General features: G+C 45.7%; 1 protein-coding gene and 1 long non-coding RNA gene across 10 annotated transcripts in view; one reads left to right on the forward strand and one right to left on the reverse strand.

The window, feature by feature from the left end:
• Positions 1-12,335, forward strand: part of LOC133761571 (uncharacterized) — a 130,556-nt gene that overhangs the window by 73,814 nt on the left and 44,407 nt on the right. The window lies entirely within an intron of this gene.
• CLYBL (citramalyl-CoA lyase) overlaps positions 1-12,335 on the reverse strand; it is a 242,216-nt gene that overhangs the window by 29,405 nt on the left and 200,476 nt on the right. For 8 of the 9 annotated variants that reach the window (XR_009866184.1, XR_009866183.1, XM_062193982.1 and 5 more), the window contains exons 4-7: positions 8,348-8,449; positions 6,555-6,648; positions 5,169-5,336; positions 476-600 (exon numbers count right to left, since the gene is read on the reverse strand). Coding sequence is in view for 7 of the 9 variants with exons in the window: in XM_062193982.1 (XP_062049966.1) it covers positions 476-600; positions 5,169-5,336; positions 6,555-6,648; positions 8,348-8,449 (489 nt within the window). In the remaining 2 variants the exon portion in view is untranslated. The remainder of the gene's footprint in view (positions 1-475; positions 601-5,168; positions 5,337-6,554; positions 6,649-8,347; positions 8,450-12,335) is intronic. The other variant, XM_062193985.1, reaches the window with a different exon arrangement.

Consider the following 12,335-nt stretch of genomic DNA (forward strand, 5'->3'; position numbering starts at 1 on the left):
GTGCAAGCACATATACAACCTCCCACTCCTAAATGATTAAACCGGAGGAGTTTTTTTTTTTTTGTACTTCTCCCCACCCTCCCCCCCAAATTAAAATAACTTGAAATTTATTTCTTTTCCCCACAAGAACCATTTGGTCAAACTGTGTTTATTTCATTACCACTTGCTCCCGCTTTGATCTAAAATTATTTTCATAGGAATGCTGCATCCAAGCCTACAGAGGAACACTAACTATTTTCTAAGGCCGCCAACGAATTTTATGAAAAGAGTAAAATGAGACTTGAGAGCCAGTGAGTGAAATATTTAGGCACTTGGGAAGGGAACATCCACCTTCAACAGTTTTCTCGCTGATGAATGCCGTGTGCCAACCCCTTCCCTGCTAAACCATCCAAACACAGTTGTTCCCCTGCCCCTATTCTTTCCTCCTGATATTTTAAACACGAATTGCACCCAAGACACGGACCCAAACGTTTACCTTTCCTAACTGCTGATGTTCTTGGAAGGCGGCGATGAGTTCTTCAGCCCACTTAATTTTTTCAGGGGAAGGCGAGAACTCCCGCTGGACCACGGCGATCTGGTTCGGGTGGATCACCTGCTTACCTGCAAGATCAGTAACACAGGAGCCATGAAGCCACAAGCAGATGTGCAAACAAAACGTGGCCACCACGCGAGGCTCCTGCCTGCCTGCCGTACTGTGTGTGAACTAATTCAGAACTTTTGTTAAAGAAAAGAAAAACAATACTACAGACCACAGGCAGGCAGGCAGGCAGGCAGGCTTCTGCAGCAAACGGAACAAAGGGGGCATTTGTGTTTCTGAGGCTACGGCAATCAGAGCATCTCTCACTTTGGCTACTACAGGTGCTCTGACAGGCACCTCGACCACTGCTCCGGCTGGGACTTGAAAGGATCATGTCTGCAAGTCAGGGCTGTTATTTTGAATGAAAGCAGAAAAAAAAAAAAAAAAAAAAAACTACATGAGAAGCCTCTCAAATTTTAGGAGCTGCCTTGTGTTTATTTCGCAGACTTCTGCTACCTCCCCTGATCACTTGTCGACGTTGTCTGTTGTTCTTCATAAAGCTCAAGGAAGCAGACGTGACGACAACACTGAAATGCTGCCCAACAATAATATGCTATACTTTCTTCCTTCTAGGTGCAAATGTGTCACTTCTAACCTCTGGTAGAAATGAGATTTCGATGGACAGACTTTGTTCAGTATAGAAAAACAGAAAGCAGATGTGAACACGTCACCTTTGGATTATTCCATTACATTTTTTCTCAAGAAAAAATTGTGGAAAGTTTCTCTATCCGAAAACACTGGATTTTCTTGTTTGGCCAACACAATGAAATTTGGGTATTTCCCCCTAATCCTCTCCCCCCAAAAATCTTACCTCTGTAGAAATATCTTCATAAAAGATTTATTATTTTTTTTAGAGTTTAAGGATTTTAAATTAAAAAAATCATAGACACATAAAGGTCAAAGGATTTTGTGAAACCCTGAAGTCATTAAAATAACAATTTAACAAGCAGGGAAGTGTGGAATCTAATCAGGTCATTAATAAAATGCAACATAATTTAATGTTATCATAATGATGACATTATATTTTATTGCATGATGAGCTTATGGACATAATTTAACTCTATTAAAAATGAATGTACACTTATGATCATTTACTCTGCTAAATATATTTGTTGGTATGGCACTTTGCTCTATTTGTGAAATAATTGGCTTAACATTTAGCCAGCACAAATGACGGTGTATCCTTGATGTTGGATACAATGTCAAGTCTTGTTCCTGTCATTATTCGTTTTAATAGCAAAAGGAACAACACTTAAAAAAATTATTTGTAGTGCTCCACGGGCAGGAGTTTCAGTGGATAAACACAACAGTATCTTTACAATGGCGTAATTAAAACAGCCTCACGTTGCTATTTCATTCTCATCTGTTGGTGCACTGATAAAACATTAGAAACTTATATGGATGACAGATGCTTTAGACTCTTTGAGGAATAATTTCTAGGAACAGATAACAGGGGTGATGACAAATGGGAGGATTTCCCCCCAACAGTAGGTATTGAAATTATATTCAAATACTCTAAGAGTTGTTACAATATTATTAATACAGGATGTCGGTTCTGGTGGTCATTTCCTATAATTATTGGCCCTGAATTTCATAATTTATGTACATAATTTACACAGACATATAAAAAGCCAGATTTCGTGGGAACTTGGTGCTACAGGCACTATAAGTTGAGAGGCCAACGTAAGCTACTTAAAATTCTGTGCGATGACCAACGACTCCCTATATTTGGGTAGCGAGGCTCACTTGAAGATAGGTATTGAAGTTTCAGAAATTTATGAACATCTGCACATCAAGTTCTGCTTTGTGCCATCTTCTTGAATCTAACAACTGCCTCACAGACTTTAATGCCATGGGGGAAGCAGCAAATACTTTATACAGAAGAGTGTTATTGACAAGTTACTGCGAGGGTGCAAAATTGGAAGACATTAAAATTGATGAGCATGAAATCCTTTTTACAGTACCACTTGATATATCTTGCTTTAAATCAATACCTGTCAAGTCTTTTAGGTAACTGTATGATGGTGTCATTTTTGTCTCCTACAAAAAAGAAGAAAACCTACAGAGCCTCATATTTATAACCTTTCTTCTCAGCGTGCAGTGCTGCAGGAACTGGACCAAGTCAGCTGTTAACGCTTCATCCCAAGATTGAGTTTTGGTTTCTTTTTATTAAAAAATTCCTAAAGTTAGTGGCCATTTATGGAGCCAATGCATTGATTTAAAATCAATCTTTGTGGGTTGTGGCCCTGGGACTGCAGAAAAGAAACTGGTGCCCAGCATTTGGTGGAGGGCTAACAGTTCTAAAATCACAACTCACTTGAAAATAGGTAATGTTTACAAGCACAGGAAACCCTGCACACACAGGCTCGGGCCTCTTTTTCAGCACTACGAACACCACAGTACTTTGGCTGGATTTTACACCTGCCAACCACCTGCTTCAGCTAAGACATGTTTCCCCTCCCTTTGCTCTCTGCCTCCTCACTCTTTCCTTCTTCCCTCCCTTCTGTGTTCATCCCACAGTGTGGCAACTAAACGGCAGACAATTAGGACAACCAGATCCTACGTAACATGGTCTAAGATACTCAGTAAAAGCATCTATTTTTTTTTTTTTTTAAAAACTACTATACACCATCTCATATCTTTTAATTACCTTGTATAGTGTGAAGACAGAGTTGGGACAACAAAGACCTTCTCTGTAAAAATTGTGGAATGGCTATGGCGTGTGGCTCCGAGTTGCCTGCCTCGCTCCCTTGGCTGTACAATGGGCACTGTGCCCTCCGCCCTCCCCATTCCCCGGTTCCATTCTTCCTGTGATTTACTCCTCCCTGTTGGGGAGAAACAATAGTGCCAGGCCCATAAGCTCCTCGTGCTGAGCTGGGCACAGTCTGGAAATTTAAACCCGATTTGAAATAGCTTGTCTTGTGCGATTGAATTAGGGGCCGAGCAAATGCAGCCCCGTGTCCTGGAGGGACTGTCAGCCTGCCGCCGTGGAGACTCGGGAGCCAACACGGACCCCGGAGAAGACGGAGGGGACTCAGGCTCCACTGGGTGATGCTGACAGAGGCCAGGCCTCTTTTTTTCTTTTGTTGTTATTGAATTAGTTCCCATTTCAGAGGAACATCTGGCTGCCTGGCAGCCAGTGCCATACGTTTTAGGCCAACAACAACATCAGGGTCTATTAGATAGATTTCATGGAGTTTGTCTCCAACTTTCCCAGTTGGGCCACCTCCTACGTGGGCGTCAGAAGTACGTCAGCTTCCATGGACATGCAAGAGGGAGAGCTGACCCTCAGTCACCCTTACATGCAGGGAGGATCCATTTACTAATAGTTCAGATGACTAAAAACCACTTCTCTGCAGAAGATCACATTTCTTCATTTAAAAATGAGCTGATATTTACTTAATGTTTTATATTTTAAAAAATCTACAACAATCTATGTGCAACAGGAGTCTTCTAAAATAAGTTCATGTAAAATGCATACTATAAAGACACTGCGTTGATTTCACAACACTTTTTGCACGCCAAAATGAACTTGTCTTTTAATTCTGGCTTCCAAAGCAGGTGGCGTGGCCGAGCAGTCTAAGGCACTGGGGTTAATTCTGGCTTCCGTAAACTTTTTGAAGGATCCCCTTATAAAACTAAAATTGCTTCTTAAGGCTTTCCGTTTTATTCTGGGTTTGATCATCCAGGTATCCTGAATTGTCAAGGCTGTTTTATGCAGTAACCCCTAAGTAGATGCATTTCAAAAATACTTGTAAAAGGGCATCAGAATGCTTGTCTCCTTTATTATTTCTGAAATTAAGATTCTTAGAGCTTTCAGCATGAGAATAAGAATAAAAGAGCTTATGGTTTCCCCACCATGGTGGCCTGTGTGTGTGTGTGTGGGGGGGGCTTGTGTAACTTCACGTGTGTGTGTGTGTATATATAAAGATTACACCTGTGGGTTTTCCACAATTTGATTTCTGTTGCAAAGACACAATTTTTGCTTGCGTCCCTGGCTCATGGAGATCTGAGTAATGGGTACACAGGTCACCAGGTAACCTGCCTGTGCCCTGGCATGGCTGGCCAAGGACCTTGGTGTAGGGTATACCTACAGATGTCCCCAGGTGCACAGGCACTCACAGGGTGGGGGAGAGGAAGGAGGCTGGAAGTGCCAAAAGAAAAAAAAAAAAAAAAAAAACTAGTTCTGGGGAAGAAAATGAGATATCCCCACATTTTGTTTTAGAAATGACTTTTGAATATTTGGGGACATTTTTCTTCCATCTGTCACCCCTAGTTCTTTGAGCATTCGCCCTGAAACACTTGGGTAATAGCCTGGCCCCTTGCCTGAAGTCAGCCCAAACTGCAAGCCAACACATACAAGGGCAGGGCAAACATGGTCACCGATTCAAAGAGGAAATAAAACGAGGGCTTTGTTTCTCGAGTAACAGAGCCAAAGACGGACATGGCTTTTTCAAGCCACAAATGGTGGAACGAGAACATGACACTTCCGATGGCAGCAGGCACCGTCCTCTCTGGGTTCCGCTGCTGTCTCTCTGGAAGCCTCCTAACTCAGGCTCAGCTTGGTAAGACCAGACCGGGGCAAACCTACCAGTGAAGCCCATGGCGGCCCCTTCCCTCGCCTGTCGGAGGAGCCCGGCCTCGTCTCGGAAGTCAATGTACACCAGGTCCACCGCCTGCAGGCTGAAGGCCTTCGCCACTGTGACGATCTTCTGCCGGGCGTACAGGATGTCCTGGGTGTCTTTACTACTTGTTGCACCTGAAAAGCGGCCCAGAACGGGGAGGGTTGAGCTGTGTGATCCACACCTGGAGACTTAGGAGAAAGACTTGGCTTTGTGAAGGCAACAGTCTTCCTGGGAGCCGCTCCCAGGCAGGACTCCAGGCAAAGGAAAAGGCAGAGGGGGCCGCAAGGGGCGGGGGGGGGGGGGGCCGCAATCCAGGTTGCTGGCGCTGTCTCTCCCCCTTCACCCCTTCCACATGCCCTCGGGAGAGCCCCTCCCTCATTCAGAGGCAGGGTCAGGGTCCCAAGTGACCCTCCTTCTTGTTGCTGGTGGGAAAGCGTCAAGGGGGCCAAGGGGAAGGAGGGGAACCTTTGCTCATCACTCTGGGCCCAGAGTAGCTCCCTCACTGAGGCCGGGAGCCCAAGCCCACGTGAGCTGCAGCGTCTGCTCCAGGACCCTGGGCAAAGTACAGGACGCTCATGGCAGCCGCGCACGGGTCCCTTTGTTTCCAGCCTGCGGGGAGCAGGGGTTGTCCCTGTTTATCCGTGGACCGCTCAGGGCAGTGCCCGGCTGTGGGTCACTGGGACTGTGCTTCTGGAGCCGCTTCCCGTGGCCCTGTGGCCTTGGCCTCTTTCTCCAGGTGCCTCCTGGGCTGGACTTGTACAGCCAGCCAGGGCCAGCGGCACGGGGCTCCAGGGAGGGCAGAAATCCGCGGAAGCCAGCAGAGGGTCTCAGCAAACAGTTAATAACGAGGTTCTGACACCGCCCGTCAAGGGACGTCTCAGCCCTGTTTGCAGTTCTACTTCCATTCTGCCGGGCACACAGAGAACAGCTCACGAAGGCGACGCGAAACCGCCTTGCAGGTGTGGGGCCTGGATGGCCGTCAGACCAAGGCGCGGCCGAAATACCCAGCAAGGTTGCTCACGTGACTTATTTTTCAGGAGCAAAGTGGAGGCCATATTTTCCCAAACACGCTTGGGGCTGCACCAGGCTGTCTATTTGTTATTTTATAAATGATCAAAAGTAGTAAGGCAGTGATCCCGTTCCGGAAGCAGGACCGCTCTGAGCTGTGGTTGGCGCGGGGCGGGCGGGGGGCCCATTACTCAGAGGTGTAGATCATTCTGTTGTGATGAAAAACCATTGTCATGGTTGGTAAATACACATTGTCATGTAGATGGCCGTGGGCAAAGGAAAATACAGGCATAGACACATATACACATACATACATACACACACACACACACGCACGCACGCACCTATGCTGGCTCGAAAATCTTCTCCCCCAAACACGACTCCATCTAGGAAAAGACCCACTGCAGGCCCGGTCTTGAGTGTTTCTTCACACACAGCCTGCAAAAGAGCAGAACGGAGCCAGGTCTCAGGGAGACGCAGGCTTGAGAGGGCAGCAGGACGCGGGCAGTGACAAAGCACCTGACTCCTGACACGGTCTGGCTGAAAGCAGAGCTGAAAATGCAGCCCCAGTTCACCCCTTTAGGAGAATGTTAATGAATATATTTTATATATTCGCTTTGCTCCATGAGTTCTATCACTACATCTGTATTACGTATTAATACGGTTGTAACGCTCAAGTTACACTTCACGTACTTTCTAGAGAAATCCCTAGTTCACTCATTTTGATGTACTCTAAGTTATGTATATTGTTCCAAAAAAACAGTAAACATGAAACCACAGGAGAGAAGGAAGGAATTTTTAAATCAAACTAATTGGATTATTTACATTAGGACCAAGTAAACGGTCTCAGGATTAAAGACAAACAGTACGAAACCCTCCAACTCCAGAGGGGAAAATAAAAATGCAACAAGTTACCCAGGATGTGTTAATAAAAGCAACCTTGATGTTCATGTATGAAAGTAGAGATGGATAACATTCGTTCTAGACACAACTGCGACTCTCCAAAGGTGGAGAGAACTTGCTACTATGCGTGGGTGGGAAAGAAATGAGAAACCGATGGGGACCCTGTTGATTGTTTGCAAGCGTTGTAAGTGCTGTTAGGTACACTGAAATGGCGAGGCAGTGCTTAAAATTAAGTCACTGCGGGACTCTGGTAGCTTCCACTTCCACGATGTGTGCTTTGCATATTCTGAGGCCTCTGGGGCAGGCTGAAGAACAGACCCATGCGAAGGAGCCGGCCACAGGATGAGGCACACGTTGGCACTCAGCCCCCCCGTGCCATCCCAGGGGCTCAGAGCTGCCCCTCGGCTCCCACGTTCCCCCTCTGCTGCACGCCAGCCACCTTCTGCCTTTGTTTTTAGTGATTTCTTTCTCCTGCCCTCTGGAAGGGGAAAAAAAAAAACAAACCAGCCCGAGGAGGGGGTGCTAGCTGCATGTTCATGGGGCAGGTGGAACGAGGGCCAGGCTTTGGGAAAGGATGTGAATGGTTCTGATGAAGGAGAAGCCACGAGCCGGCCGTGAATTTGGGGAGGCGGGTTGTCTCACGCAGCCACCGACCAGGAGGACCAGGACGGTGACAAGGTCCTGGGCTTCTATCTTCTTCCCGAACTATCTCAGACACCCTTTTATGTGCTAATAGGGCAGGCTGCAGGCTGTTTGTGCACAGAAACTTACAAACAGTAATCTCCTTCGTTAGATGTGATGATAATGTTTCTGCTCCAAGGCCAGGAAATTTCTCACGGAAAAGGCAGAGGATGGAACAGAACAATGTGGACTTAATCGCAACGGGTGACAAACACATTTTTTGTGTGCGTTTAATCTACAAATACGATCATTCAAAGCATATACCTACACAGTGATTGCTGAATGAAAGTTATCACCGGGAAGACGTAAATATTTCGTTCAGATATTTAGGACTGGCAAGCTGTTTCTTTCTGTTTAACCAGTTTCTTTGTTTTCTAAGACACTGCCTGCCTAGCTTTTGGATTCTGTTAGGTAACAAATGGCTCTCAAAGTTTACCTTGCTTGTAAATCTTTCTAGAAAAATATTTTCAGTAGATGTTAAAATTGAAAACAAAAGTTCTCTGTAGGTGACAAACAAAATGCTGACTTAGTAACCACATGATGGTTTTCTTACCTTAAAATTGAGCAAACCCATTGCAGTTTCCACAAAAGGGATTAAATTCATTGGTTGTTCAAGTTTTCGGCCTTTTAAGTGGAGTAAAAATTTGTCTGAAAACTAAAATCAAAAGTGTCATAGGTGATTAGTGGCTGGCAAACAAACAAACGAAAGTACAGTCACTGAAATGCAGACAGAGAAGTAGAATTTAAGTCTTGCAGGAACTGAGGAAGTAACACCCCAGCCTCCTTCTGTCCGCACAAAAGAATTAAAAAAAAAAAAAGAAAGAAAGAAAGAAAAAAGGAGGAAAGACCCAAGAAAAAAGGTAATGAAGTTCCCACCAAGCCCAATACAGCATTACAATGTTTTCTCCCCTTAAGGCAGCAACGTGAGGCCTGCAAGCTAGGGCGGGAAGGGCAGGGTCTGGAGTTGGGAAGCTTTTCCTGAAAATGTATTTGCTGTAGAGCTCTTGCCCTCTTCCTTTATGCAAATGCAGGCCCTTAAGACAATGCAGCCGGCCTCTACCTGCCGCTGTGTGTGTTTCGTGCCAGCGCTGCCATCCGTGTGACTGCCCCGCAGCCTCCTATGTGGAATCCATATTATTCATTATGGCACTATTACCCTTTGTTCAGTAGGTTTTTTTTCTTCATGATTTTTAGCTTACCTAGGAAGACCTTAAAAAGGAAGTTTAATTCTTTGAAGACCAAAGCTCACCAATTTTTTCCATGAGACCAGTTCACAGCTAGCTCTGTGCTGCCAGTGGGGTAGCCCAAATTCCAAAATCTATCATCTGGAAGCATACAAAAGCCCCTTCACGGAGCCTCCCCACCCCCTTTGGGAAGGGGGAAAAACACACTCTAAGTTGTAAATCTATTATGTCCGTCGCGATCTAATAAGATGTCAGCAGATAAAAAAAAAAAAGAAAGAAAGAAACACAGGTATGATAAAGATATTTTTGTAAATAAAGATGAAAACATATATATGCATTTTAAATTTAAGGAATATTCAGCCATTAATGGATATCAAAGGAAAGGGGAATTTTAATCATCTCTCCATTCAGTCTCAGTTGGGTAAATCATATCTAAGAGATTTGCATAAATATAAACCATCAAAGACTTTTCATCTTCAAAGGGGGTTTCAAGACCCCATAAGCTTTGTACTGTAATCATCACAGGTCACCACCCTGCAGGAATAAGGCTGCTATGGCAACATAAAAAAACTAATGCTTAAGGCTTAGCATAATATTCTGACTAACAGAAAGGAAACTCATTTTAAAAGCTAGCAGCCCAGTTACCAGAAGCGGGATTAGAGGTGTTATTTCCCCTTTTAGCCGCCCCCTCCGCGCCCGTGCACCCCCCACCCCCACCCCACCTCAAAATCTAATCACGGGGATCTTTAAAAAGCTTTTGAGCAATTTGCAGTAACTTTACAATTAGGCTCAAATAAGTCACAGCTTTCAGTGATGAAGAATTATTCCCACTTCTCCCCGGCCCCTCCCTCCCTCCGAGGGCATCATCGGCAGCTCCCCAGGAAATCCTGGCAGGGCCAGGGCACAGGGCAGGAGCCGGGAGAAGGCCACAGCCGAAGGGGACGCAGGGTCTGACGTCAGGGAAAAGAAAACAGAATTTATGTCACGGCTAAGCCAGGACGCGGGGAGTGCAGTATTTGCGGTCTGGGTGTTAATTATGTAGGAGACTTTTTTTTTTTTTTTTTGCTTATTAAAAAAAAAAAAACAAAACCCTCACAATGCTACTCACCTCACTCTTTGTGATAAAAGTTACAAATACAAAAATCATAAAGTTTACAGCTAGGCAAACGCTTCACAGCGTAGTCCCTGTTCTTAGAAAAAATCTCTATAAAGCCTTTTGTTTTTAAGCCAATAGGGGTGGTTAAAAAATTAAATATTCCAGTCCCCCCTCCTCCTCACCCCCTCTTCCCCCTCCCCTGCTTTCTTAAAAATTGCATTAAGGACTGAACACAAAAGGTAACTACTGGAGAAGTTTCAATTAATTTTTTTCAAAAGCAGACGATTAAATGTTTCCGGCCGGGTAAAGTGTTCATTTCAGCGAGGTGGAGGGGACTGGGGAGGGGGAGGAAGAGGAGGGAGGGGGCATTACAAAGAGCTGCAGGAAGAGATGAAGTAGCAGGGCTCAGCAATTCTTTCAGTTCCAGTGCACACCCAATAGTGTGTTGGAAGAATGCGCACTGTTCGGGATTTGTGGGAGAATTGTCCCGCCACAAAGGGGGCCGAGTTACGCTCGTTATAGTCCAATAAGCCGTGCCAGTCAAACAAGAACCCACACTAGCGACAAAAGGCGAGCAAGAGATTCTCACACAAAAGGAAACAAGTAAGCCCATCTTTCAGTTGTGCACCAGGCTCTGGGTTTTATGCCTCGCATGCATACAGAAGGGAGAGGGAAAAAATAAACAGCTCGAGGCTGCTGTTAACTGCAAGTCCCGCTTGGATTCCAGTGGGTTCCTCCGGGCCCAAAGGGAGGCTCCCAAAGGCGCAGGCCTTGCAGTGAAGGGAATAAGGGTGACCAACGGGCAAGAGCTACGCGACCAAAGCCAACTACAGAGCCTGTTGTGATCCACTTCAGATAACTGTGAATGGGGCCGCAGTCTTCGGGGATACTAGCAGACTCTCACCGGCATCTCCCAGCTTCCGAGGGCAGCCGTGGTGACAACCCCAGTTCAGGAAGGTAAATACTGGTCCCTGAATATGGGCTTCAAGGAGAACCCAGCACACGGCTGTTCGCAGAAACCCAAGAGCCTTTCAGGAAGCTCACAGAAAACGGAATTACAGAATGCACTTATTTTGGGCCAAAAAAAAAATATCGGAAATCCACATTTTAATAATACGCATTTTCCATGAAGTTTTTGAAGACCCCTTTTAGAATGGCAGCTGCAAGTATAACTTTGAGTTTTTGAGTTGGTGACACTGAAAGAGTAAAGAGAAACAGGTGACTTTAGTAATATCTGACATTCAACTCAACAGGTCAGGGTGCTATCATTTCAGTGTGTGACGGACATAGACGTCAGTGAGATGTTTTTAAATGTTTTTTTTTTTTGCCCCCCAGAGGGGGCGGGTGTGTATTCTGCACACTTCCAGCACATCTCAGCTCTCACTGCCCACATCTCAAGGGTTTGGTAGCCACAGGCACCACACAGGACAGGCCCAGCACGTTGTAGCAGCAAGCAGTGGGGGCTGGTGTTTAGCTTAGCATCCTGGAGTAAGCACCCGCACCCCTGCTCCTGACCCCAGAGCTGGCTGCTGCTGCAGAGCCTGGGAGGCAACGTGACTCTAGTGGGTTGGGTCCCCACCACCCATGCGGGAAACCCGCACTGACTTCTTGGCTCTCGACTGGCCCAACCTTGGCTGCTGTGGACATTTGGGGAACGAACCAAGGGCAAAAGGGTTCTCATTCTCTCTCTCTATTAAAAATAAGAGGGGAACAGTATCCCCAAGTATTGCAGGCTCTCAGTGTATGGCTGTGGTTGCATCTATGGCCTCAGAGATACACCAGATGAGCCTGTAGAACCCCCACTGCCCACAGACACTGCCAGCACTCACACCCCACAGACCCTGGTGGCACCAGGAATTATTATACTATTCAACAGAGCTCTCAAGGATAACAGAAAACCTCAAATAAAAATCTAGTCCTCCCTACCCCCCCATGCCATTTTGCAGTTAAGACAATCATGGTATAATTAGGCCCATTTAAAAAGTTTTCATAAGTAACTTGCTGGGCTGACTGCTTTACATTTCAGATTTTTATTGGCTGAAAAGTCTGTCGTGAAACGCAAACACACCTGTCAGCAATTTAAAAAGGATGCGCTGGAGACCTGTTCAGGAAATAATATCTGTGCTAATTAAAACCACTCGTTAAAAGCTTCCTGTTTATTCCTCCAGTTGCCCTAAGGAATGACCTTTTCCTCCCCTTCTTTGGGTGTAGCCTCGTCTGTGACTAGCACGCGCCTGCCACCTCGCAGGCCTCAAAGGCAT

Source organism: Lepus europaeus, chromosome 6 (assembly GCF_033115175.1).
Source record: "Lepus europaeus isolate LE1 chromosome 6, mLepTim1.pri, whole genome shotgun sequence".
In the NCBI taxonomy this organism is placed as follows: domain Eukaryota; kingdom Metazoa; phylum Chordata; class Mammalia; order Lagomorpha; family Leporidae; genus Lepus; species Lepus europaeus.